Genomic DNA, 12,032 nt, shown 5'->3' with positions numbered 1-12,032 from the left:
AATTTTTCGATGGGGACCGGACCGGACCGTATTTTATTTCGGTTCGGACCGAAATACCCGAACGGACCGAACTTTCAGAAAATTAGGACCGAACCGGACCGAAATAATTCGGTCCGGTCCGGTTTTTCGGTTTCGGTTCGGTTCTGCTCAGCCCTAGACCACATATATGAGTTTCTATTTATATTTTTTGTTACTATATAATATGTATATAGATGCTAAAAATGGTCCTCTAATTTGTCATGTGCGGCTTGATATTTCGAATTTATGAGACAAGAACGAAGTAGGAGAATCTAACACTTTTCATAAAAGGGAGAAACAACGTAACAGAGTAAAGAAATGTGAAACATAAATAAGCGATAAATTTATTTATTATTTTTTATTGTAAAATAGAAAACTACTCCGGAAAACTAATATACAAAGATATATAATAAATCTTAATTCCAATAATCATTCGAAGCAGCAAAAGTGAATTCTACTAATTAGAAAGGCTTAAACAATTAGAACACAAATCTTTCCAGGTCCATTATTATTCTAGCAGCTTATCGGACTGTCTGGAAAATTAAGAGCTGCAATCGCACTTTGAATCTTTGTCCTCAGCAGATCTATCTCCTCCTCACCTGCCTGCAAACATACAAAAATTATATTTCAGTAATATGAATTCATTTTTGGGAAAACCACGAAAACATGGATTGGACTTGTTTGTTCATGAAACATGTTGTATAATGAGATTAAATGTGATTCATGGAAAAGAAAATTTTGGTGGGAAGAACGCATAAGAAAAATAGGAAGCACATTTTAAACGTTTTGCAGATGACTACATTGACGAGTGATATAACTGAGAAATGTGAACATCAAATTTGTTGCTGTTCGTGTCAAATCTTTGAGCACTTCACTTTGCAGGACCCTCAGTTTAAGTGGGACTCGGAGTCTCCGTATATGTGCTAGATATTTAATAGTCAGCTTTGTCCCACTCAATAGCTAATGTTTCGATTAGACACGGAGATTAAGTTGGATGGAAAAAGTGAAAAAAGTTATGTTGAGTTAATATAAGAATTACTAATTAATCAGGATGTTTGGATGGATGGTGGAAATGAAAATCGGGAATGGGAATGAGATGTATGAGAAAGGGTAACCCGAGGGTGCGGAAGGAATGATTTACCCTCTAAGAGGGAATGAGGTTCACATATCGCACAAAAATTTTGTTAATCCAAACACAATGTATTGATATGAGGTTCCGATATCCATTAACCGGGCTCATTGTCCATGAACCAAGCACCGCCTAAGTTAATGGAAGGAAGGAAATAATTTCTAACAGAATCCGGCAACAAATTAATAGAACTAAAAACATAATATGACAGATTCAGCCATATAGGAGGTATTTTTGTTTGCAAAATCAATACTCGTATTATGCATACACCCTGAATCAACATTCTACTATCAAACAAAAATCTGAAATCTGAAAAGCTCAACATGGCCCTAGATCTCACTCAGAATTATAGCCCATCATTTAAGCTTTATTAAAGTCGCTTCCTTATTGTCGAAATAATCACTGACCCCACCAAAGCAGACAATTCAAACGATATCTTATCATCAGCTGAAACATATACATTAAATTCCTCTATTCATGTGCATCGTCAAGGCTGTAAATTTGTACTAGTTGTACATACCTCAATAAATACTGTCTTTAAGAGGGTCCCCGAGAATGAGGTTATGTTGGCTGTGATGACTTTAAGATTCAGTGACTCAAAAGCTTCACATAGCTTAACTATGGTGTCCCTTTGTTTACTGCATGTAATGCTCACTACCACTGTCTTTCCTCCCACATGAGACACTCTTAGCTGCAAAGGGTTGGATCAAATTTGTTACTTAATAAATAATCGCCGAGTAGAAGCAGAGGGGTTAGCATAGACTACAGTCACGAATGAATCTCAAAAATTGCTAAAGCAAATATTCAGACATTTCAAGAATATTTAACAAGCTGCTGTCATTATCTTACATTAGATAGTTTATGCCTTCCTTTCCTCTCTTTTTGGTCCTCTCAAACTCAAGAGGGATATCATTATAATTACTAGCCACTAGTTAAAAACTATTTTATCCTAAAAGAACTGACAATATAATATGCCGAAATGAGTAAAAGAAAACGACATATACCCACCTCAATGACCTGGACAGGTGATGGAGATGACCTGGAACCTCCGGAATTATTGGAGAAGATGAGCTGCTGCTGATCAGTTCTCTTCTTCTTTGACACAACAGACGTCGTCGTATCCGCCCCTGCTTGATTGAATTCATCGACGGAGTTGCTTCTCTTGGAAGCCATGGACTCTAGCTGTGTTATTTCAGTTTGAATTCTGCGCTCTTGTTCTTGCAATTCTTGAATATAGCTGATCGCATCCTTTATAATTGATGCCTTATCCATCTAATATTCCAGCAAGTAATTAAACATCCCCCGTGTTTCATTAATTTAACTTAACCAAGAACAATTGTTCTTCATCGTCTAATAAATTAATGCCATTTATTTCGTGTCGGGAAATGATGACCTCCGACGAATTTATAACTTTTTGTATGGCATTAATGCATATGTTACTATGTAGGGTAGCTGACCGAACCAAACATGAATATAACTCGGTATGTCCAACTCAAAAGAAAGTAAAATGTACGCAGATCTTACGACTCATAAATTGTATGTTTACCTTGGTTATGTTGGGGACAACAGCTCGGAGAGCGTAGAGTTTATCATTCAGTTTCTTCCTTCTGTTTCTCTCGGAAACTATGTTTTTGGGAGCCACCGAAGAGTGAGGTCCATCTGGTGAACTAGAATCATAGTATGCTGATAATGTCTCATCCAGTACCAAACTGCAGCATTAGTTTATAAATAGGTTAGCAATGGTGAAAGTTAGCAATCTATAGACAAAACAAGCTGATTTACCTGTCGAGTTCTTCAGTATGTAAATATCTATTAGTTTCCCAGTACAGCTTATATTCATCCAAGCTTTCCATATTTGTCTTGTGTGATATGTGTTGGTTATACAACACAAAAGAGATTGTGACTATATGCTTTCTTGAGGTGTGAGGAGAATCGGCTTCTTGCTTTATTTCTGTTGGGAGAGAAGGGAGAAGTGAAGAGTGAAGGGGGGGCTTAATTAATATATATAGTCCTAAATTACACGTGGCAAAAGCAAAACCACTGTACTCCAATAATTCATTAGATGAGGCGTGACTTTTGGATCGTGTTTTTTTGTTAATGAGAACATTTGGAATTGGTTATATTTGTCCAACTCTCCGTCATCTTATGGGGAAATAAATAAATATATATTATAATTTAATAAATAATTATAATATATAATTTTTAAAATATAACTCATTATCATAACAAATTCATTAATAACATATAATTTTTGAAATATAACTCATCCCTCGTTATCTTATACTGTATAATTTAGATTTAATATTATTATTTATACTTATTATTTTAAGCACATTCCAAATTACTTCTATAACTTGGGCTTGTATAATTGTGGTAGTACCTGACCGTGAAACATATAATTTGATGTACAATGTAAAGCGTGTTGACTTCTCCTGACAGTTTCCACAAACTCGACCATCAAGCTCAGACTACTACTAACTTAGAGTTATTAGTAATTCATCATGTGATTCAGAATCAACAGGTAACACTGACTTGATTAGCACAAAGGAAAAAAAGAAACCAGGAGAAACTGTAAAATGGCGAGGACCTGATAAACCAGGAGGGCTTGAAAGATCGAACCCCACATATCTGTTTTGCTGTGTTTAGTATTTAGCACCATCATGAACAAAATCAGTTCGAATTCAACTTTTTTGGTGATGAGTCGAGTATATCCTATTCTTTTAAATTGAAGAAAAAATAGATTGATATTTAAAATCAGCTGCTTTCTTAACATGGGGTGCTATAGAAATTGGCTTATAAACAACTTAAATCGAGCTGAACTTGAACCAAACTTGAACAGAGTCCAGTTGTACACGTTCGTGTATATTTTCACATAATCGGTCCTTATTTATAAGAGTAGTGCTACATGCACAAAATTGGATACATAATTTTACATAAAATGACATGACAATATAGATGGGGAGTTTTAATTGGTGCTATTAATGCATGTGCAGGGGGCCTATTCCAATCACAAGTTAACACATACTCATTCTGTAAATATTTCTGTACCCAATTCTGTGCATGTAGCATTTCCTATTTATAAAATCTAATACTATATATACATAATACAAATTAATATAATTTAGTGATGTTTATTTTTAAAAATAGTTCTCTCACAAAATGGGTAAAAAAAACCTTTATAAATTGGTGAAAATTTCTAAATTTGTCCCTTGTTGTTAATTTTAGTAATGATAAGTAAACATTGAAAATCGCAGAGACGGGACATGGATTAGTATCTTCGTCCCGATCCGTCCAAAAATTCATATATAAAATAAATACTATATTTATATATTATATAATAATTATAAATATATTATACTCTAGAATTATTGTATTTATTCTTTTAAAACAGATACATCAGAATTATTTATATCAATGTTCCAAGAAAACATAATAATTTAATATTTCATCTATGCCTCTCATTTATTTACAGTTTTTTTACACTACTCGATACGCATTTAAATGCGCGTATAAAACATAATTTTATAATTTATTTTTTTAAAATTTCGTTTTTTATAATAAATTTATTCAAAAAAAAAGTTCAAAATAATTTTTCAAATTACGTTTTATGAGAGATTAGAATGCATTCCGTATATTTTTAGTTAATACTTACCCACGTCAGCGAAATGAAAAATGAAAGCGCACCTAGCAGGCTAGCACTGGTGGAGTGGTGGGCTCTCAAAGTCCGTATGGCTGCAAGACCCGAGTCAATTCGGTCCACCGTTTTACACTTGTGACGGGAACATCTGAATATGACGGAGTGAACTTTCCTTCCATGTTCCTCATTTTGCAACGTGATTTTTATATCCATTTCTCAATTTTCAACATCTACGTGTGTGATATATGCCTAAATGGGAACGAGACGAACCCCGCTTTTCTTTCGATTTGGTTGGTATCAATTTAAGAGGTAAAATTCAATTAGATATTCTTAGATAACAAACGAGTGTCATTACATGTGTCTGATTTTCTGTGTGAATATACATCTGCCTGCACTAATTAGGGGCCATACCCTCGTGATTTATGTGTGTACAGTTCTTCTTTTTTTTTTTTTTTGCGTAATTGTTATTCTTTTTAGGAAATATATCAAGTATAGTAGTTTCTTGATTTTATTTGTAAATATATAACTTTTTTTATAACATATAATTAATTAAATTACAAAACACTATTTTCACCTTTTCATTTTTTTTATTTCTTATCTTTCCTCTCACTCTTTTCCGTATCCTCACACTTTCTCTCGGCCGATCTTCTCATCAACTCAACCCCTTCCCCTCGCTATTTTGACTCGCTACTCTTATTTTGTAATGACAATACCAATCATGACGCTGGCTATCGCTGATCAGTAACGCGGCTATGCCGTCGGTCAACAACACTCGTCTTTACCACCTCCGGTCAGCGACACATAGCGTCGCGGCCGGCGTTAAACCGCCGCCGCACCCTTTCGGAACAAACACCGATCTTACTCTCTCCTTTTTTTCTTGATTCTGTCACGCCACACAGCGACGTCGCGGTCGGCATTCAATCGCCATCGCACCCTTTCGAAATAAACACCGATCTCACTCTCCCTCTTCTACTCCGTTTTGCCGCGCTTTACTTTTTTTTATGACACGCGTGAGGTCCGCGATTCAGGCGTCTCCGCCAAGTTGATTGCTTTCATGTTGATTTTCAGTTTGTTGATTTTGCTTTTGTAATTAATTTTTTGATATTAGTATAGATCCACGAGGATATTAATTTTTCTAACTTTACAACTAGTTGCCATTTATTATGCAAATAAATATAATTTTTATAAAATTTTCTTTAAATTGCATATATGTTTGCTCAGTTGCAAATATAATTGCATATTCAATCACCGTATTCTTGCAAATACTTTTTGGAATAGTTTATTTTAAAAAATTACAATATTTTTTTAAAAAAAATTGAACATGATTATTTATGAAAAAAATCTCAAAAGAATATTTGTAAGGCCGTGAACCGGACAACCTGGAACCTATCGGAGTTCATTCGGAGTAATTATAGATAGATCCTCAGTCAACTAAATGAACGAACAAACAAAGAAACCCCTCTTTCTCCTGTTTAGGCGATGAAATCTCAACAACTAATATGGATCCAGTCTTTTGTTTACGTCATTTTAATCTCATTTTGCTTGTACTTAATCCAAACCTTAATCTCTCCTAAATTATTATTAGCACACCTTAACAACAACATCATCCTCCGTAAAAAACAGCCCACTCTCCCTCTTCGTTTTCGCTCCGATGGAACTTTTAAAATCCTCCAGGCATCTCTCTCTCTCTCTCTCATGTTCTATTAATAAGCTTGTGATAAAATGGATTGAAAAACTTAATTATTGTGAAATTTGATTATGAGTTATGGTTGAAATTATAGGTGGCTGATATGCACTATGGGAATGGGATAACAACTCGGTGCAGAGACGTGTTAGCTACTGAGTTTGATTATTGTTCTGATCTTAACACAACTCGATTCTTGAAGAGGATGATTGAGGCAGAGAAGCCTGATTTTGTTGCTTTTACTGGTATTTATCTGTTTCTTGTTTTCACTTTATCAGGCATTTTACATTTTCTATTAAGAATTGGAATATATCAATCGAATGCCTCAATGTGTTGTTTGTGAACTTGAAATTCTGAAATTGGTCCAATGACATGTTTGGATAACGATAACCAGAAGAATTTGCATTTTGAATTGATTCACTCCAAGGCGTTCAAGTAATCTGACAGTACTAATTTTTAATTTCAACTCAGTTCATATAATTTGAAATCTATCATTTGATCTCAAATTGCATGTTTTTAAACACAGTTTAAATGCTTACTTACTATGCAGTAGACAAACATCTGTGTTTGAATTATATTTGTTTCCATGTAGTATAATTACTTCAGTATTTTCTGAGAATGAGGTGTGGATGTCTTCTGTCATGGTGTTCTGCATATGTTGTAATTGATGGAGCAGAGGTTGAAGTTTAAGCCTAGTAGTGTTAATAATTTAATATTTAGATGTTGTGTAAAACTTCTTAATATATCAGTATTTTATATGTATGTATGTGCACTGCCGCGATGGATATGTGAAGTTTAAAGAGAGATTTGTTCTGGATAATAAGCGGAAAGGCTTGTATTAAGTATAATTTTATTTCAAGCAGCTAATCTTTTGTGTTTTAAAAAGTAGTTACATATAATATTGTCCTCGCCATTTGTAACTTCCATCACCTAGATCTGAATAACGCTTGCAATAATATACATCCAAACACAACAATATCTTTATGGACCCTACTTATAATTCTGTTGCTTAATTGGTTTGGTTAATCTTCCTGCATATATTATCGATACCTTGTTTATACTGCCATTTCTTTAGGTAAAATAGTCCCACGGAATTGAGCTCCAATTTAGTTCTTAGGATATTTTAAAGATAATATATAAAGAAAAGTAGAGTATAATTGCTAATATTTCAGGTACTTCTCTCACATACTAGTTCACTAGTTCAGGAATCATAATGCTACTGTCACATAGCCAATACTTTTTGTGTAATCAAATGAAGGGGGAAATTGAACATGTGACTTATTTTACTCGGTACCCAATCCTCAGTTTTTCTTGATTGCCACTAGTCTTGAGCTCATCACTGTTGTTTTCAGAAGTTAATTGCATTGTGTTAATTTAAGTTTTAGATTGTTCCCCTATATTATGAGTTCAGAAGAAAAGGATTGGGAGTTGCAGCAGAATATCCGTGGCCAATAACATTCCTTACTATTAGCATTCACTCTGTAAACTTGTTTAGTTTGAATAGGATGCCTCATTCCAAGGCTCATTTGCCTAACTGTCGCATTTCTTAAGATTGTTGATTGAAGGAAAATATGATTAACACTGACCTTTTGAACTTTCAGAAATAGTTGGCAATTTGCAATGCATTTCAATATAGCTTGTAAGCTTGTAAGCTTCTTTATCCTTCTCGTAAGTCCAAAATACAAACAACTCTGTGCTGTTCTGGTAAATCCCTTAAATGGATATGTGAAACAGGTTTTCTGTTATAAATGACTTTATCCCTCGTTGTGTCAGACAGCAACTTCTAGCATTTTATAGAATGCATTCCGATATGTTATTACAATTAAATTTGCTCACTAATCCTTTTTGCCTTGTAATTCTATTTAGGGACCTGGAATTCTTTAATTATCTAATGATTCTTGTCACTTGCGTATGTACGAGAAAACCTAACTGGAAAGGCATCATAACAATTCCTCCTATGTGACCCGAATTTCTCTCCGAAAACTTTAAGGATGTTTCCAGCTGACCTTATGTTTGCCTTGAAACTTACTATATGAGAATTATTATCTTTATGTCACTCAATGGAAAGAAATGGTGAAGGTTTGCATTTGAGATTCCCTATCAGATACTTGAGCCATGTGATGAACAGAGACTTTTTTACCAAGGAAATGAAGTCTGAACATTTCTTTAAGCAAGTTATATTAGATATGGATAGATATATATGTGGTGCATACTATTTTGATGTCATTTGTACATCGGATGTTGTGGCTAAATTAGTAAGTATTCCAATTTTACTTTTTAACCATGCCGGCATGCGTATAAGGCCTCTGCTGGTTAATGATATTTATATTTCTATGTTGCATAAGGTCTATCCGTATTACTGCATCTCACTCTTTTTAGCTATGGTGACCAGGTGATAATATCTTTGGGACAAGTGCTTCTGATGCTGCAGAATCGCTGTTAGAAGTTTTTAGACCAGTTATAGAATCTGGACTTCCTTGGGCAGCTGTCCTTGGAAACCATGATCAGGAATCCACCATGACTCGTGAGGAATTGATGTCTTTCATATCTCTCATGGATTATTCAGTGTCACAACCAAACCCATTAGCAGGAGATACCAGAGAACACCGACGGAATGACATTGATGGTTTTGGGAATTACAATCTTCAAGTTTTTGGTACATTTGGTTCTCCATTGGCAAACAGCAGTGTCCTTAATCTCTACTTTCTAGACAGTGGAGACAGAGCTATCGTTGATGGAATCAGAACATATGGATGGATTAAGGAATCTCAACTTGTTTGGCTACGTGGTGTTTCTAAACAACTACAGGTATAACTGATGCCAAATGGCAACCTTTAATATTTAATATTTTACTTTTTCTCTAAAATTCAGGATCTTGACATCTTGTGGAGTATCTTAAAGCTTTGAGCATTAAGCAAGTAAAGTGAAAAATGACTCGCATGGATATCAGTTGTATACTTGGCCTAAAATTTTTACCTAAGATGGTGGTACCATTTTGTTTGTAGTAAGAAATTCATCCTATTTCAGGACTAATAAAGTACATAACAGTTTTGGTAGATATAATTGATTTATTCTTCATGTCCCTTCATGGAAACAGTTGAGCCATTTACAATCTTAGGGATAGTTTTCGTCACAAATCTAAATGCTTATTTATGATTGCTTCTTGGTTTGTAGATTTAGATTCCATTAACATGTTACAGGTCACACACTAACAGGGTCAAAATCAGGATTGTGATCAGTTATTTGGCACTTCTTCTCATGTTGTGCCTCCATCACTAGCATTCTTCCACATTCCTATTCCAGAAATCCGCGCAGGGCCTTTAGAATCTATTGTTGGCGAGTATCAGGAATATGCAGCCTGTTCATCTGTGAACTCTGGAGTTCTACAGACTCTGGTCTCCATGGGCGATGTAAAGGCTGTTTTCATTGGTCATGATCACACTAACGACTTCTGTGGGTATTTAAAAGGTATATGGTTTTGTTATGGTGGCGGCTTTGGATATCATGGTTATGGCAGGGCTGGAAAACCAAGACGAGCTAGGGTTGTACTAATGGAACTTGAGAAAGGGGACAAGGAATGGATGGGAGTGGAGAGGATAAAGACGTGGAAGAGATACGATGATGAGAAGTTAAGCAAGGTTGATGAGCAGGTCCTGTGGGACATTAGGTCTTCAAGATGACTGTGATTGCACTTTTCCAGGTATGCTAGTTTAATACATTGCAGGAACCAAATTGCTTAACGATGTCATAGAATTTTGATTTTATGGCGAGATCCTGAAATTGAGTTTTAAGTGAATTTAACTTCAACATCCTACATACATTGAAACAAGCCTATCTGTCTTAATAATGTTTCGATACAAGTGTTGTCGTCTGTAGTCATTTCATTTGTTTTATGCTCAGCTCAGTTAGATACTTGTATCTATTGATGGTTTATGGTTGAACACTTTAGGATATGAAGATTCAAGAACCTTCTAGGTGTGCTTACTTTGGAGGTGTGCAGTGCTCCGGATCTTTTTACAAGCTGGATAATTTCTTTTTTGTGAGGAGGGGAGGGTGCATGTTGCTCCTTTGTAATTTATTGGTAATGGATATAGGAAATCTATGTGTCCGAGGTTTCATTGAACTACTTTTGTTGCCCTGTCCAAATGATATTCAGGAAGCTGGGAATTCTTCCACTGTTCCTCATGTATGAAGTTGAAATGACTGTACTTCGCGGAAAGAAATGATCATTTATTAATATTCATATAGTTTACGTAACTGATGAAGAAAAATTATTTTGGATGCAATTGTAGTGTGATATACAAATTAAGGTTGCTTGGTTCAAAATTAAGTAGAAAACACATTACAGATAGTAAGTATATAATTAAGAGTAATGTTTAGAATCCAAATTTTGTTCCAAATTTTTTCGCAACTGATTTTAATCGATTGGTTTAACTTATAATTAAGTTGAATCTATATATCTTATGCATACAATAAAAATTGAAACAGGATTTGGTAATTAAATAAAGTGACTACCTAATTCAAAAGATGCCGAAGGAAGCAAAATTAGTTCAGCTCCTCCAAGCATCTTGAAATAAATAAATTCATAAAATTCAGGATTAAATACCTCCTGAACATAATTTTATAAAGAGAATATTCCCTTGGTCCCTTTGTACATGTCCTGTTTGAGGAAGAAATTTATTCCAAAAATATTTATCTCATTTCTTTTTCAAAACAATTTTTAAATGTTTTTTCAAATAATATTCTTTGAATACAAGTTTTAATGTTTGACTACCACACGTGTACACATAAATTAATTTAAACATATACTCCTTCCGTCCCCTTTTACATGTCCACTTTAAAAAAAAAATTGTCCCAAATTACTTGTCCACTTATCTTTTCAAAGCAACTTTTTGTATGTTTTTTCAAAAAGTAACAACTTCCAATGTTTGACTAGTATACACAACTCTATCTAGTAATTCATTACATTTATTAGGGATATGTATGAAAACAAGATATCCAACTAATATTTTCTTAACATTTTCTTAAGATGTACTCCCTCCGTTTCAAATTAGATGTCCACTTTTAAAAAATCACACAGTTTAAGAAAAGTAGTTGTTCACAAATTAATTGCATTAAATGAGCATAATATGTGGTGTGAGATTGATTTAGGAAATATAAATAAGAGATATGTGGAGGAGAATTGACTTAGGAAATATGATTTTGCATTGAAAGTTGAAGTGGACAAGTAATTTGAAACAAAAAATTTTCTTGAAAATGGACATGTAAATTGAAACGGAGGAAGTATTATTTTTTCAAAAAGTACAAGTAAAAGAGGACGGAAGGAGGATACACATAAATCAATTTAACTCCGTATATTTATCAGAGGTAGACAACGATATCAAATACTCACTAACTAGCACCTAACTCGGGTATTTATGAAACATGAATGATGCCACGGTCAGATATTACAAACTTCTGCATAAATATATACAAAGAAACAAATAAAATTAAATATTCAAAGACTATTGACAAGCAAGCACAAATGCATAACGTATAGAATGGTCCCAACACATATTTACACA

General features: G+C 34.2%; 2 protein-coding genes across 3 annotated transcripts; one reads left to right on the top strand and one right to left on the bottom strand.

The window, feature by feature from the left end:
* Nucleotides 1-339: 339 nt before the first annotated feature.
* LOC108220920 (transcription factor bHLH35) lies at nucleotides 340-3,123 on the bottom strand. The gene is made up of 5 exons (XM_017394814.2): nucleotides 2,930-3,123; nucleotides 2,694-2,856; nucleotides 2,156-2,419; nucleotides 1,668-1,838; nucleotides 340-621 (listed from the first exon to the last, which is right to left on the bottom strand). Exons 1-5 carry the CDS (start codon nucleotides 2,998-3,000, stop codon nucleotides 532-534), a joined length of 759 nt encoding a protein of 252 aa, XP_017250303.2. The 5' UTR covers nucleotides 3,001-3,123; the 3' UTR covers nucleotides 340-531.
* A 2,990-nt stretch (nucleotides 3,124-6,113) lies between these two features.
* On the top strand, nucleotides 6,114-10,725 carry LOC108220002 (probable inactive purple acid phosphatase 28). Of its 2 annotated transcripts, none has more exons than XM_017393631.2 (5): nucleotides 6,114-6,458; nucleotides 6,566-6,713; nucleotides 8,861-9,276; nucleotides 9,696-10,168; nucleotides 10,418-10,725. In XM_017393631.2, the coding sequence occupies exons 1-4, from the start codon at nucleotides 6,264-6,266 to the stop codon at nucleotides 10,146-10,148; spliced, it is 1,212 nt and encodes a 403-aa protein (XP_017249120.1). In that variant the 5' UTR covers nucleotides 6,114-6,263; the 3' UTR covers nucleotides 10,149-10,168; nucleotides 10,418-10,725. The 2 variants fall into 2 exon arrangements, with proteins under 2 accessions (XP_017249120.1, XP_017249119.1); XM_017393630.2 differs by having other exon boundaries at nucleotides 6,115-6,458; nucleotides 9,684-10,168.
* The last annotated feature ends 1,307 nt before the right edge of the window (nucleotides 10,726-12,032 follow it).

Source organism: Daucus carota, chromosome 5 (assembly GCF_001625215.2).
Source record: "Daucus carota subsp. sativus chromosome 5, DH1 v3.0, whole genome shotgun sequence".
NCBI lineage: Eukaryota > Viridiplantae > Streptophyta > Magnoliopsida > Apiales > Apiaceae > Daucus > Daucus carota.
This window is presented reverse-complemented; position numbering and strand designations above follow the sequence as displayed.